The sequence below is a fragment of the Phoxinus phoxinus genome (genome assembly GCF_949152265.1).
Source record: "Phoxinus phoxinus genome assembly, chromosome: 2".
Taxonomy (NCBI): domain Eukaryota; kingdom Metazoa; phylum Chordata; class Actinopteri; order Cypriniformes; family Leuciscidae; genus Phoxinus; species Phoxinus phoxinus.
In genome coordinates this window covers 37,051,752-37,068,419 of record NC_136877.1, presented here as the reverse complement: position 1 = coordinate 37,068,419, position 16,668 = coordinate 37,051,752, and the positions used below count along the sequence as shown (strand labels likewise).

Here is a 16,668-nt window from a genome sequence, read left to right as displayed (position 1 = left end):
TACCGTTGTATCATATACTGCATATGTTGTTGTTACCCATAAGCTAAACAATCCACATGATTATTTATGCTTTACAAATATTGTCATACCTGAAATAACCTTAGGTCCTTGTAGTAGGTAACCACTATTTTGGATTTTCTCCTAGATATGGATTTCAGGCTCGAGGGAAGATAAACGGAAGGTGTCGTATTTGGGGCTACATTCCATTGGGCCTGAAATGTAGCACATTTATCAAAGAATTGAACGTAACTTTGTATACATTCATGTTCTAGAAAGAGACATTCTTGTGACTCAAATGTTATTTAAAACTTCTGCTTCTAAAAATGTGAATGTCATTTACTGGCAGAGTTAAATTGAGCCCTGTGAAGCCCTCTTCCATCTCAGTAACTGTGCTCTGAGCACAAGGTAGATCCACATGACCTGTTGTATTGGATTTCATCACTACTTCCTCTATCCTGAAAACACACGCACAAACACACATTCAGACTTGATCACACTATAACAGATACTCAAATGTTACTTTCTGTAGGTATTACCATATAAGTTATTCTTACATATTCAGACATGAATGGAGCAAAAATAGCATGATTACACAAGTGGAAAGTTTTGAAGATGTTATTAATGAATTAAAGATGCATTGATGAACATATAACTAATAAAGCCACTGCAGCGTGTGTGTTTAGCTTCCTGTGGCTCAACCTCTGTTTTTCACACGTTGAGCTCATCATGATTGCACTCTTTCAAGGAAGGAGGAGGTGATATCTGCATGATTGAACACATCAGTTCATAACACTCTAAAGTAATAGTGAAACTACCAAACTAAAATAAAATGAAGTTCAAATGAAGTTTTAATTTGGAGCTCAAGCTGGGTTCAAGCCTCCTCCAAGGACAGCAAACCAAGTTAGTTTAAGGCTGAATGGGCAGGTGAACTAGTGAAATGATAATTGGCTTACATGTTTGCTCCTCTGGACTTCTGACTTGCCTCATCACAGAAGCTTTCTTCTGTAAGTGGGAAAACAGATGAAATATACTGAAACCAAACTAATTACATGCTTAGAAATGCTAAACTTAGTCAGTGTAACTTTTTATATCTGAAACTTTGACAAAAATGAACATATTACAGGTTAAAGGTTCTTACTGCAGTTGATTGAACCCCCTTTAAATGTATATGTTTCCATTACATCACTCCTGATGATATCACCACGGGTGCTGCCTTTCACAATACCATACAGACTGGCATTTTCCTGGTCTCCCAGTGAGAGGTCAGTGCAGCAGGATCCTTGAAGGCCTTTTGGTTCACACAGAATGTGAGTGTTTCCATTCACCTCCACTATCAGCAGGTCCAGCAGCGGCTCCCAGAGCACACAGAAATGACTTTGATTTTGAAGAGCGTTTGAAACCAGGTGAATGGATGAAGATCGTGTGCACTTCGCTGTGATACTGCCCCGAATAGAGAGTGTGCTCTCATTTGCTGAAATCTCAATTTTCTCACAGCCTGTTTTCAAATCATACTTCAGATTTCGGGATGCGTTGCCATGGCGCCATATTCCACACATCTTAAAGTCTCTGTCATTCTCTAATGTTGCTAAATGGACAAGAACATTAAATGATTTGATGAAAACAAACAAACAAACAAACACAAAAAAATACAAAATAACTTTTTTGCTTTGTTGATTTCTACATATTTCTTCCTGCTACTATCCTTGAATTCTTATTGAATTCTTTAGTGATCACTTTCTTACCCAGACCCAAACTGAACAAAAGACAGGTAATCATCCACATCCTTACGTTACGGTCTTTGGATTCTGATCGTGAGAAACATATACAGACTTCAACACAGCTGTGTCAGAGTGTTAAGTTCAACCACACTCTCAGACCACAGCTAAAACTATTATTAATAGCAGAGCCACAATCTAATGAAACACATAACAACTGACCCAAATGTATAACATATTATATACAGTAAATAGAAACAAAATAGATAGTAGAGAACAGATATACGTACAAATTAAAGTTTGACTTTTGACAATTAGAACTAATAACTTCAAAGCAATGAAAACTGTCCTGCTATGGTCTGCTTGTTCTCTCTCTCTCTCTCTCTCTCTCTCTCTCTCTCTCTCTCTCTCTCTCTCTCTCTCTCTCTCTCTCTCTCTCTCTCTCTCTGCATGTGCAAGCGTTTGCGGAGCGAGTGAGAAGAGTGTGTGGTGAGTGACGCCTGAGTGTGTTTTCTAACTTTTTTTGTGTTTTGTTTGTTTGTTTAAATCATTGGCTATTGCTGGTAGACCTCGACAAGGTCCTGTGTTTGAGCATAAGAAGCTCACTAATGCAAGATATAAGTATGCCATTCGCTTTATATGTAAAAATGAGCAGGCCATGAGGGCTGATTCCATGGCAAAGAAGCTCATAGCAGGTAACAATGTTAATGATTTTTGGAAAGAAGTGAGAGTTCTTACAGTTTTTCTCGATTGCTAAGACACATTTCTTGAAAGCTGATCTCCTTTTTTTCGAAACTGTGAACACAAACTCCAATTTTCAAGCTACATTCACAAAACCTCAGACTCTTCTTGCAAAACCAAACTTTCACCTCAAAACAGTTCAATCTGTGCTCAAAACTGAACTATTGTCACGAACGCCAGTGAAGAATCCTCTGTCGTCCACCGGGGGTCTCACTCTCCTGAATTTTAGCGTTGGCTTTGAACTACATTTCCCAAGAAGCCACAGACTGGGACTGATTACTGCACACCTGATCTTCATCACCAGACTATTTAAACCCTGCCTGTTCATGCACAATTTGCGAAGTCTTGTTTGCCCCGGCTGGATTTCGGAGCATTATCTGGTTATTGTGTCTTCTGCCTGTGTTTGGACTCTGCCTTGGTTTACCGTTTACGACTCTTCTCTGCCTGCCCCTGATCTCTGTTTTACTTGGACTCTCACTTCTGCTGTTATCTGCCTGCCTTGAACTTTTGCCAGCTTTGACCACGTTTGTTGTTCTGTCTCTGATATTGTTGTTCGCCCTGGTATTTTGACCCATGCCTGTTTGTACACTGAGCTTGCATCTCTTGTAATAAAGCTGCACATGGATCCTACTCAATCTGAGTCTTCGTCACAACTATGTACTCAAATCGTGCCCCTAGTTAATCAAAATAAAAACACTACAGAACTGTCACTAAACACTACGTAGAAAAATAGAAAACAAAATGCTCAGGACATGAAGCTGGAGAAATAAATGTTTATTGTTCACTGTAGGCTAAATGCATGTTGCAAAACAAAAAGACAAAACAGAAATCGTACTCGGTTACTAACGTAACCTCGGTTCTCTCTAGGAGAGGGAACGAGTACTGCGTCGAAAGAACGCTACGGGAAAGATATTTCTTTGTCGAGATTGAAGCCTAAAATTAATCCTTAATTTTGTAATATTGTAAAACGCTTTTCTGAAGCATACAACCTAGGCGGAGCAATACAGCTCACCCATTGGCTGCTCTGCCAGAAAAGCACAGCCTATGCGAGGCCAGAGACGCTGACCAATGAGGACGCTTCGCGCCCTTCTGCGTCACCTCCCGCCCAAACAGGCGTGGCCTAGGCCTATAAATACGAGCATAGCTGTCTAACACACTGATTTTCGCCAATGAAGCGACGCAGCGTGGGCACGCACGGCCATGAGACGCAGTACTCGTTCCCTCTCCTAGAGAGAACCGAGGTTACGTTAGTAACCGAGTACGTTCTCTTACGTAGAGTTCTCTCGTACTGCGTCGAAAGAACGCTACGGGAACCCTATGTAAACCGCCGTGCGTGCTCTTGGACCGACACAGACACCTAAGGGCGCGCGCGCCCTGGTATACAAGTGCCTACCCTAAGAAGTATAGGGAGAGCGGCTAAAATAGCATCATCCCTTTATAGTAGTGCCTCTTAAGGCATAATAGCATATATATGTAAATATAGATATATATGAGGGGTAATAGCATGCTCATGGGACACATTGTCAGTGAGTGATGCTTAAACATTGAAGTGACCTGGGCCGCAGCGCGGGGCAGGAACACTTATACATATTAAACATTGAAGTGACCTGGGCCGCAGCGCGGGGCAGGGACACTTATACATATTAAACATTGAAGTGACCTGGGCCGCAGCGCGGGGCAGGAACACTTATACATAGTCTTCTAGACCGAGAGCAGTTTAGCCTGCAACGCAGGAACCTCTAGGTTATAGAACCTAATAAATGTAGACGGGGAGGCCCAGCCTGCCGCCATACAGATATCTTGTAACGAGATTCCGCTATACCAAGCCCATGAAGAGGCCATGCCTCTCGTGGAATGTGCTCTGATGCCCAAAGGGCATTCCAAACCTCTAGATGCGTAGGCTAGCGCAATGGCGTCCACTACCCATCGAGACAGACTCTGTTTCGTTGCGGCTCGCCCTTTGGAGCGCCCGCTGAACGAAACAAAGAGCTGCTCCGTCTGTCGAAAAACAGCGGAGCGGGACACGTAAGCTCTTAATGCCCTGACCGGGCAAAGGGAGCTATTTCCGTCCTCTGAGGCCGGCAGGGCCGACAGGGAGATGACCTGAGCCCTGAACGGTGTGTTGAGGGACTTAGGCACGTACCCATACTTCGGTTTCAATACGACTACAGAGTCGTTTGGCCCGAACTCCATACAAGAAGCTCTCACTGAGAGCGCTTGCAAGTCTCCCAAACGCTTCACTGAAGCGATAGCCAAAAGAAACACGGTCTTGAAAGACAGGTGTTTCATGTCAACTGAGTGAATAGGCTCGAAAGGGGCCCCTTTCATAGCGTTCAACACTGTAGAAAGGTCCCAAACGGGGACTGAAGGAGGCCTTGGAGGGTTTAACCTCCTGGCGCCTCTAAGGAAGCGGACCACCAGGTCGTTCCTGCCTAGTGAATGGCCAAGCGTTGGATTAACGAACGCTGATATGGCAGCCACATAGACTTTGAGCGTGGATGGGGTTCTTCCCTTATCCAATAGCTCTTGCAAGAAGGAGAGAATCTCCGGTTCTCCACACTGAAGTGGTGACAGACCTTGATCTGAACACCATCCAGAGAACACCGACCATTTGGAAGCGTAGAGTCGTCTAGTAGACGGAGCCCTAGCTTGTTCGATCGTGTCTAACACTCCTCTTGGGAGGTTAGCGGGTACCCGTTTATGGCCCATACGTGTAGGGACCAAAGCTCGGGGTGAGGATGCAGAATCGAGCCCTTGGCCTGTGAGAGGAGGTCTCTCCTCACTGGAATCGGCCACGGGGCAGTACTTTTCAGTCGCATCAAAGCTGGGAACCAGGTCTGATTCGTCCAGTATGGAGCAACCAGTAGTACTGAGCATCCGCTCTCCTTGATACGCTCCAGCACTTGAGGCAGGAGTGAGACAGGAGGAAAAGCATAGAGCGGACGGCGGGGCCAGACTCTGGCCAGCGCGTTCGTGCTCTTCGAAAAGAATTCTGGGCAGTGAGCGTTTTCCTGGTTTGCAAACAGGTCTATTTCCGCTCTGCCGAACGTTTTCCACAGCAGACGCACTGTCTGTGTGTGTAGGGACCACTCTCCCGTAGGAACGTTGTTCCGTGAGAGTCTGTCCGGGCCTACGTTCAAGTGGCCTGGCACGTGCATTGCTCTTAACGAGCGCAGGTTGTGCTGGGCCCACACCAGTATGCGTTCCGCTAACCTGAATAGGTTCCGGGATCTCACGCCACCCTGGCGGTTTATGTAGGCTACTACCGACATGTTGTCCGAGCGGACCAGGACGTGGTGTCCTTTTATCCGGGGACAGAAGCGCCTCAGCGCAAAGTCCACCGCCATCATTTCCAGGCAGTTTATGTGCGGTAGTTTGGCCCGCTCTGCCCACTGGCCAAAGAGCGGTCTGCCGTCGAGCAGTGCTCCCCAGCCTGAGGTGGACGCGTCCGTGGACACCACCTTCAGGCTCGAGGAAGTCCCCAGGCTTACACCTGACCGGTACCAGTCTGACGCTCTCCATGGTGTCAGGGCTGAAATGCATTCCTGAGTGACCTTGAGGCGATAACGACCGTGTAACCATGCTCGGCGCGGTACGCGCGCTCTCAACCAGAACTGTAGTGGGCGCATGCGCAGCAGACCCAACTGCAGCACTGTTGAGGCTGAGGCCATGAGGCCCAGCATTTTCTGAAATCTCCTGAGTGGCACTATGTGGCCGCTGCGGAAGGATTTCGCCATTTGCAGGGTATTTCGCCTGCGCTGTGATGACAGCTGTGCTGTCATAGACAGTGAATTCAGATCCAGTCCTAAAAAGGAGATCCTTTGACTGGGAAACAGTGAACTTTTCTCCCAATTGACTCTCAGACCTAAGCACTCGAGGTGATCGAGTATTAGTGTCTTGTGGTGAGCGAGTTCTGACGGCGATTGAGCCAGAATTAGCCAATCGTCCAAATAGTTCAGAATTCGAACGCCTCGGAGTCTCAGGGGTGCCAGCGCCGCGTCCATGCACACTGTAAATGTACGAGGTGCTAGAGACAGGCCGAATGGCAGGACTGTGTACTGATATGCCCGGCCCTCGAAGGCGAATCTCAAAAATCGCCTGTGACGTGACGCAATTTGTATGTGAAAATACGCGTCTTTCAGATCTATCGCCATAAACCAGTCTCCTCGGCGAATTTGCGCGAGGATTCTTCTGGTCGTGAGCATTCTGAACTTCCGCTTTGTTAGCGTTTTGTTCAGACGCCTTAGATCTAAAATGGGTCTGAGACCCCCGTCTTTCTTCGGTACCAGGAAATATCTGCTGTACAGACCCCCTTCGCTCTGAGCTTGAGATAAAGGCTCTATGGCCCCTTTGCTCAATAGCTTCGCTATTTCGGCTCGAAGTAGATGTGCTACTTCTGTTTGTACCGTGGTTTCGACTTTTCCCGTGAAACGGGGAGGGCGTCGATGAAACTGTAGCGAATAGCCTCTTTTTATAGTCTCTAGCACCCATTCTGAGACCCCGGGAAGTCTTTCCCATGCATCTGCACGTGTGACTAGGGGTTGAATGTAATCTGGGCCCTGGTCGCGAAATGGCGGCGACACGAGAGCAACCGTGTGCTGTAACATGGACGCCGTGGCGTCTGAGGCGGGGGACATGTTTAACACAGTATGCGTCCCGCGCGCGCTCGACTCTCTGAGTTGAGAGAGAGCACGCGGGGCGAGCCCTACGGGGCTCGTTATGTTTGTGAATAAACGTGGGCGCTTGGTGGCGGGCACACTTATAACACCGGGGACACTGTGTTTGTGTACTGACTGACCGTTCGTTAGTTTCGTTTTTACAGAAACCGCGGAACGTGCAGTATGTAGTGGTTGTGGGCACTGGACAGTGGGCACGCTCACTACATGTAAAGCACAATCGGCATGAGCCGATTTTATGTGTGCAGACCCTGTGTTGTTCAGGGCTGTGCTTGCACGGGTTGAAAAACCCGGCTCTGGTCGCGAAATGGCGGCGACACGAGAGCAGTCGTGTGCTGTAACATGGGCGCCATTGCAGCGTGATGCGGGGGCGCGCTTAATCGAGCGGGCAGCCCGCGCGCGCTCAGCTCTCTCAGCTGAAAGAGAGAGCGCGCGGTGCGAGCCCCGTACGGCTCGGCATGTTTGAGAATAAATGTGGGTGCGTGAACGCGGGTACATTTATAGCACTGGGAAGTACTGTCTATTAGAACTGACTGACCGTGCATTGGTTTCGTTTCATAGAAACCGTGTGACATGTAGCTTGTAGTGATTGTGGGCGCTTGAAAACGGGCACGCTCACTACATATAATGCACAATCGAAATGAGTCGATTTATGTGTGCAAGCCCTGTATTGTGTGGGGCTGTGCTTGTGTGTACAAATGGGCACTGGGTCGTGGGCATACAGTTACACACATTACATCATCGGCCGTGGCCGGGACACCGTGTAGCACAGAGAGTACTGTCTATCAGAACCGACTGACCGTGCATTCGTTTCGTTTTTACAGAAACCACGGGACATGCAGTGTGTAGTGATTGTGGGCACTGAAAAGCGGGCACGTTCACTAACTTACATGTGAAGCACAACCGACATGAGTCGATTTTATGTGTGCAAGCCCTGTATTGTGTAGGGCTGTGCTTGTGTGTACGAATGGGCACTAGGTCGTGGGCATTACGGATACACACATTACACCATCGGCCGTGGCCGGGACACCAGAAAATACATTTTCAGATTTACCTGGGGCGTCGTGAAAACGGCGTCTGTGTGCAGGCAAACGGGCATTGATGCCGATTTGGTGACTGCAAAATACACTGGCACGGTCGCGTATGTTGGGACTGTGCGAGCGAGACATTTTAGTGAAATCCGGCCGCGGCGGGATTTAACACTGTAGCTTTCCTCGAAGCAGAAGTGCGCATCCTGGCTGAAAACGGGGCTTTCCGGGACTCCGCGATTTCTTCGTGAATTCAGGAAGAAAAAGGCGCGGGTCGTGAGGACGGTAACGTACGTTCCTCTGCAGAAAAGCAGCCATCCAGCCGGTAAGCGCATCGATGCTGGTCTTTCTCCGTCGACGCTCAAGAGCGGCCGAAGCGAGGAGAGAATAGCAGTCGTCCTCCACAGACGCGGCTTCACCCTCGTTCATGACGGACGCGGCGGCACTCAGCGGCCCTTGTCCGTCGGTCAGAGAGTCCAGCGAAGCGGGCGGAGAAGCTGGCGGCAGCAGCGGCGAGCACCTCGTGGTGGAGGGAGGTTCCGGGATCCGCTGAGCACGGCGCTTTTCACGGCGCGGCACTGCAGCGGGCGGAAAGATGCAGCTTCAGTAAAGAACGCCAGGCGAGTCCGCAGAGTCACCGTAGGCATCAAATCACAGTGATGGCAGCCGCCATCGACGAGAGCTGAAGCTGCGTGATACTCACAGGCAGGAAACACAAGCACGTGGTCCCCGTCGCTGAGCGGGGCTCTACACGAGCCACAGGAGGTGCGAGACATCTTGAAAAAGACGCTCGGCTCTTTAGTGTGGAAAAACTGTGTGACGCGACGGCGAACACACACACAAAACACACACACATAATGTAAAGGATATTCCACGCCGGAGAAGCGCAGCAGGGAACGGCGGCTGAAGGCGGCGATGACCAGCGGCTTCAGGTAAGGGCTCGTCCTGCTGAGGTGCTGTATCAGACGGCTGTGGTGGCTCGAATCCGGTCTTACGATGCGTGTAGCTTCGTGAAGTAAAGAAAATCAGTGTGTTAGACAGCTATGCTCGTATTTATAGGCCTAGGCCACGCCTGTTTGGGCGGGAGGTGACGCAGAAGGGCGCGAAGCGTCCTCATTGGTCAGCGTCTCTGGCCTCGCATAGGCTGTGCTTTTCTGGCAGAGCAGCCAATGGGTGAGCTGTATTGCTCCGCCTAGGTTGTATGCTTCAGAAAAGCAAAATTAAGGATTAATTTTAGGCTTCAATCTCGACAAAGAAATATCTTTCCCGTAGCGTTCTTTCGACGCAGTACGAGAGAACTCTACGTAAGAGAACTTGTGCATTTACACGTAGCACTTGTAAAAACAAACAGAAATCATATGCGTTTGTCACGTGTACAGTAACCCCATGTAAAAAATAAAGTACAAAAATATACAAATACTGTAATTACTCAGCCACAGCATCGTGTCTCCGTACAGGGTCAGGCCACACAGGACTTCATCCACATCACAGGTCACATTTGTCTGGACAAAATGTTTTGATTTACCCTGGTGTAAGGTTGGCGTTATACCTTCCACCGCCATGAGGAGAAGAATTCCTCAATGGGGTTCAGGAAAGGGGAGTACGGTGGAAGGCAAAGATTGATAAAACCTTGGTTCAGTCTTTTAATTCTACAAAAAGAGAACATGGAGTTACAAAAAACATACATGGAATACTAGGCCTACAAACAGTTAGACCAACCCTCCATTATAATACTACAGTACATTGGTACAGTGATGTACTGAAACATATTTACTTACAGTATACTGTGGTACAGTATATAGTATGTCATAGGCCTACAGTAATTGCTGTCAACATTTACATACTGTACTATAATGTCAAAAAAAGGTATAATTACCTGTTCTCTTCTCTAAATCTTCGGATTATGGTGGACACACAGTGAATCTGATGTTTGGCTGTACCCTATGTACACATGGTCAATCACAGTAGCTCTTATTTCATCAGATATTACTGTTCTTTGTCTTCGCTGACCATCTCGACCACCTCAACCTCCTCTCACACGAACTCTTCCTCTCAGATTTCTATCCATTGTAGGGCAAACAAACCAGTGCTCTCTGAACTGGCTTACTGTATATGTTCCCTCACATCATTAGCCACAAGTGTGATCAATTTGAGTTGTTGTGTTCAAGTGTTGACACATGTGTTTCAATTGTGTTTGACTTTTTTCATCACAATGAAAATGTGTTGGCAAGTTGTGTCTAAACAGGTGAAAAGTGCTTATGGTTTTGCCAAAAGAGTGATTGATTCAATCAGTGGGTTGAGTTCAGGCAACTGAGCATTTGGTTCAGACAATAGGGTTTAGTGTTTTAGCAATTGAGAAAAACTGTAAGTCAAATGTTTGCTTTTGAGATGTGTTTGGGATATTTTGCAAGAGATGTTTTTTGTAGCTATGTGCAATTCTTGGATTTGTGCGTTAAGTTTTGGGGGGAAAAAGATGCAACGTTTTGTACATTCAGATATTGTAGATTTATATGTGGTTTATGATGTTGTCAGCTCAACTACTGAGGATATGGCTCCCCCTAGAGGACTTTTAGGTCACTTTCAGGAATTTTGTTTTTCTTCAGCATGTTTTTGTATGCCGATATAGCGGTGCTTTATAGCTACTTTTGTCAGTTTACAAATTGATACCCAACCGATGCTCATATAGCATGATAACAGCTACCTCTGAATGAATTCTTTCTACAAAATGTAGAGTTCTGGGAATTCGGGTAATCTGGGATTTTCTTTTTGCCATTTTGACTTTTCTGAAATCCCTAAGATGTTTTCTAACCACACCAGAAGAAAGAATGTAGATATTATACCCAGAGGAGACATGCCACACTTATGAGCATTTTTGTGCCAAAAACAAAAATTCTGCCTGAATTTGATAATCTGGGACAGGTCATATTGTAATCTGGGACACGTGTATTAGGCCTAAAAAAAAGCCTATATTCACCATCCTTTATGCATGCCTTAAACACAATATCACCCATTTTTAAAAAGCATTATGAAAAAATTACAAGTACAGAAATGTCATTAAGAAAATTTATATAATGTATAAATGTTTCATATTAATTAATGAAACGTATACATTTCATTAATTAATATACACATATAGTCATATTTTTTCATGAAGTGTTCCAATATCAGGAAAAATAATTTCTACCCACGATTACATCTACTGTTAATTACTTTAAATCCATTTAAAACTCTATTAAAATTGTATAACATTTTTGTATAAAAATCTACTTAAATTTAGCAACAACAAGCAACAATAACGGAGTAGGCTATTCATTCAGCCATTTAAGTTCTCCATTCTATTTAAATTGGGGCTACTCAGGGAACAACAACTCCTTGCAGGTGAGAGACTCAGCAAAGTGAGAGAACCCATTTAGCGGTTTGTGCATATTACAGTAAATGCATATTTCACCCATTTGAAGAATGTTCCAGATTACCCAAAGCATGCTGTCCCAGATTCTCAATCATATTTGATCAAGTGGGACAACAACAAAATGCTTGAAAAAAAAAAAAAAAAAAACACATTTTCAACACTTTAATACATATTTTGTTGCTTGAATAGTTTACAAATATAAGTTTACAACAATTGGGAACATTGGCTTATTTATGACAAATTTATGTCCTTAAAATGAATCTAGTCAGAATCCTATGTCACTGACCTTGTCATGCAATTCCCAGAGGAGCTTATTGATTGACAATTGCCCTGAAGTCATGTGATTTCAGTCACATTCATGCTAAACCCATATAGTAAAAGTCCTGTTGACTAAATTTGGTTAGAACAGGAAATAAACACACCAGAGTTTGGGTGTCCCACATTAACCAATGTCCCAGATTACCCGAATTCACCCTATGTTCCACCCATTCTCTAGTGACTTGCGCTAAATAAACCCAGTCTCACTGACAGACTTTCTCCCTCTGCTACCAATTACATTGCTCTTTACACCCCTTCTGTCTCGCACTATATCCAGTAGGGGGTGTTTTTCAGAACAGAGACAGACCCCTCCTGATGATGATAGGATAGAGAAAGATGTAGCTGCTTTGGGAGGAGGCCTTATCTGCCGCCTGCACCGTTTGTTAATGGTTAATCTATGCTGCCACTATCAATGAGATCAAACCTTTAGCTTTGGAACTGGTGCTCAAGTTTGTGGTGCTGAAGCTAAAGAGATTCAAATACAGTGTTGTTTAGTCACAGGCTGAGGTCATAAAATGTTTCTGGACCTTTTCCTCCCTGTTATGTTTTTTGTTTGTGTGAATAGACTAAATGTATACATTGAATCATTGAATACAATCTGAGTTGCTTAAAACAATATAACACAACAACAAAATCTGCATCATAATACATATAGCCTAACCTCTTTCCTCATATGCACTTAATCCATTGTGTTAACCCTATGTGGCATTGAGCTCTGGTTAAACGGGGTGGGGGGAGGAACTGTGCATATACTACTTAAGGGGGACAAGCACGGACTGATTTAAGTGATGCACCAAACTCATGCGGTGAAGACGCCACACAAATACGGCGCTGAGAATGAATTGGGTGAGTAAGATATATAGTGTTTGTGCTGGGGTTTCATGTGATAAAGGGAATAGTGTGCAGGTGTTTTAAGTATTTGTATTTGTAGATCGCAAGCGCTCCCGAGAACCCCGGTAACCAGAGCGGCCTGAGGGTAAAATTGATGTTTTAAAGGTATGAAGTGTTTGTTTAGTTAATAATAATTTACACCTTTATCTTGATTTAAGTGATTGTATGTGAATTGATTTATTTTTGTATGTTTGTAACAGATTGCCTTGGTTTTGATTTAATTTGTCCTATTTGGTTTAATGATTTGTTGATTTATTTTGATTTATCTGGTTTCCTTTCTGTAAAGGATTGTTGTCTGTTTCTTGCCATTCCTGAGTGAGGGTGGATGTTTAAACCAGATTTTAAAGACTTTGTATGAATAAAATTAGTATTTATTAAGATATTTTATTACCTTTGTGGTTCGTGTAAGCACCCACACAACAGAATTTGGCGACGAGGATGGGGTCCCTAATTTAGGTGTACTCCGTTTTTTTTTTTTTTTCTCTCTCATTTTTTTTTTTCTCTCTGTTGTTGTTGCTTTGTTTGTTTTTGTTTTTTTGAGGACAAATTAAATCAAAACCATGGTGAAGACGGAGACGATCGGCAAATAAGGGCTAAGGACTACGGCACAGAGGATCATAATGGAGGAGCTTCAGGATCAGCTGGCAGATCTGAAGAGGAGACTAGCGCGGGAGAAAGAAGAGAAGGATAGATTGGCTATTGAGAACGAGAAACTGTCAAGGGGTGCTGTAATGGACACTGGGACTGTGCGGCAAGAACGAAGCACAACAAAGGTAGAGGTGGTTTATGTTCCCAGAGAGAAGAGATGTAAAGTTTATACTGGTAAATCTTCAAGTGTACCTCTGAGTGATTGGATTGAGGACCTGAAAAGTGTGTTTAAGGCCCGTAATTTTACACCAGACCAAGCAGTTGATTACATTTGGGAACATCTAGATGGTGAGGCAAAACAGGAAATTAAGTATAGATCTAAGGAAACACGGTCTAGGCCAGAGGGAATTTTTGAAGCTTTGCTTGAAGTATTTGGAAGTGCTCAATCATTTACTGCATTACAGAGACAGTTTTTTGAGAGGCAACAAGGAAAACATGAAACGCTAATTGAGTTCTCCCATGCATTAATGGCTTTGTTAAAAGAACTACAAAGTTGTAACCCAAGGGGTATGTCAGACGAGAATGTAATGCTTAGGGATCAGTTTGCAGAGAATGTGAGAAGTAAGGAACTCTGTAGAGAGTTAAAAAGAATGATTAGACAGAATTCAAGCTTAACATTCCTTGATGTCCGCAAAGAAGCTGTGGAGTGGGCTGGTGACGGGGTGAGGGTTTCAGAAACATCGTTTGGGTCTGAGAACCTCAGTACTATAGAGAGTGAAGCGGTGATTGCAAAACAGAGTGCAGATCCAATGTTAGTGGAGCTGTTTGGTATGGTGAAAAGCCAGCAAAAGCAATTAAGTGATTTAACTGAGAAAATGTCAAATTTTCAAGCCTTTAATAGGCAGCAGCGGGGAGTATCACGAAGATTTTATTCATTTGATCCCTCTGGACAGCCTATTTGTTTCAAATGCCAGAAAGTGGGACATATTGGGCGTTATTGTAGTGAGATTGTGAACCCCAGTCAAGTATGGGGGCAGCAGAGACACCCTGCGGATGATGTATCCAATCCCCAAGCCCAACAGCCTGGCCCGTTAAACTAACACCCTTTGCTGTGGAGAGCCACACAGTAAGTGAGGGGTTACCTGGCTCTGTGGTTCAAAGAACTAGCCTGGAAATCTATAAACAATTGGTGGGTCAATGTCCAGTTACTGTTGTTAATATGGGGGGTGTTAAAATAAATAGTTTGATTGACACTGGCTCTATGGTTTCCATGATGACTGAGAGTTTTTTTAAACAGCACATTGCAGGAAAGGATGTAGATGCATTGAAGGAGTGTGGTTGGCTGGTGTTAAAAGCAGCAAATGGCCTTGATATCCCATATGTGGGTTATCTAGAGCTAGATATTAATATCCTTGACCAAATTCTTCCAAAACAGGGGGTGTTGGTGGTGAAAGACACATTTGACACAGAGACAAGAGAGAGAAAGAAACTGGTTCCTGGTTTAATCGGTATGAATGTAATTCAAAATTGTCATAACCTTTTGAAGCAGCAATTTGGGTCTCAATATTCAAAAAGTTCTATGATGCAGCAATGTGAGGCTTCTTTGAAACAGGCGTTGGAAATCTGTCAATTGTACGATACACAAAATCAGTCTTTTGTGAACCTGTTGGCCCAAAGTCCAGTCAAGGTGCCAGCAGGTACGCTTCAATTGGTTTGTGCAGCGAGTGGGTACACTAGACTCATGCCAAAGGAGTCTTTGCTTTTGGAGCCTTTGATAGAGAGTGAGGGGAGTTTACCAGCAGACCTTTTAATTGTAGGTTCAATAGTGTCCCCAGAAAAAGGACAATTGCTGGTCCCAATTATGAATGTGGGGACTAGTGATGTTATTTTGTACCCACATGTTCGACTAGCTTCTGTACATAGGGCTGAAGTGGTGGCCAGTGGAGGGGATCTCGATATTCAGTTTACCCCAGTACAGGAAGAACAAAATTTTACGGTTTTTATTGAGCAAAGTAATGTGTCACAGTCAAAGGTAATAGCTGCTCAACAAGTTCGGACACTTAATTTTCCTCTGTTGAATGTGGAGCATGAAGGGAAGGCCAGAAGTTTGTTGAATAAATATGCCTCTGTGTTTGTTGAAGGAAGTGAGGATTTGGGGTATACTGATTTGATTGAACATCAGATCCCATTGGTAGATGAGGACCCAGTTTGTCAAAGGTATAGAAGGTTGCCCCCTACTCAATATGAGGAAGTTAAAGCTCATATTAAATTACTTTTAGAGCAAAATGTAATTAGGGAAAGCTGCAGCCCATATTCTTCACCGATTGTGATTGTAAAGAAGAAGGATGGATCAATTCGGATGTGTGTGGATTATAGGCAGCTGAATGCTAAAACAAGAAGAGATTCATATCCCCTGCCTAGAATTGAAGAATCTTTAGATGTGTTGAGTGGAGCATGTTGGTTTTCCACCCTGGACCTGGCAAGCGGATACAATCAAGTGGCAGTGGCAGAAAAGGATAAACAAAAGACTGCTTTTTGTACGCCGTTTGGCCTGTTTGAATATAATCGTTTACCATATGGTCTGTCCAATGGGCCAAGTACTTTCCAACGTCTGATGGAACGTATATTCAGTGATGAAAGTTTTCAGTCAGTGCTCTTGTATTTGGATGATGTGATTGTGTTTTCGTCAACAGTGGAGCAACATTTGGAGAGATTGGAGAAAGTCTTGCAACGATTTCAGCATCATGGTCTCAAAGTTAAGCTCAGTAAATGCTGTTTTTTCCAACAAGAGGTACGTTACTTGGGTCATGTCATTTCTAGGGAGGGAGTGGCGACAGACCCTGAGAAGATTCAAGCAGTAGCAGAATGGCCGAAACCTCAGACAGCAAAAGAGCTTAGATCTTTTTTGGGATTTGCAAGCTATTATAGACGTTTTGTGCAAGGATTCGCTAGGATTGCAGCACCACTACATCAGTTGGCTGCTATTGGGGAAATACCAAAGGGTAAGAAGCAAAAGAAAAGAGTATATGTGACTAGTGAACAATTCAGACAGAGGTGGGATGACAAACATGAAGAAGCTTTCCAAACACTGAAAAGGAAATTAACTTCTGCTCCTGTGTTAGCCTATGCTGACTTCACTAAGCCTTTTTTTCTTGAAATAGATGCCAGCCATACAGGACTCGGAGCGGTGCTCTCCCAGGACGTGGGAGGTAAGCGGAGGCCAGTGGCTTATGCTAGTAGAGGTCTGAGGGAGTCTGAACGTAATATGGATAATTACAGTACAATGAAGCTGGAGTTTCTTG

The 16,668-nt window shown here is 44.6% G+C and overlaps 2 protein-coding genes across 2 annotated transcripts in view; one reads left to right on the top strand and one right to left on the bottom strand.

The window, feature by feature from the left end:
- ccdc102a (coiled-coil domain containing 102A) overlaps window positions 1-16,668 on the top strand; it is a 159,959-nt gene that overhangs the window by 76,748 nt on the left and 66,543 nt on the right. The window lies entirely within an intron of this gene.
- LOC306987873 (uncharacterized protein) lies at window positions 159-10,228 on the bottom strand (the record flags this gene model as incomplete). The annotated part of the gene is made up of 8 exons (XM_079592481.1): window positions 159-455; window positions 954-1,002; window positions 1,139-1,585; window positions 1,743-1,805; window positions 9,590-9,662; window positions 9,710-9,809; window positions 10,037-10,101; window positions 10,199-10,228. 8 exons carry the CDS (start codon window positions 10,226-10,228, stop codon window positions 299-301), a joined length of 984 nt encoding a protein of 327 aa, XP_079448607.1. The 3' UTR covers window positions 159-298.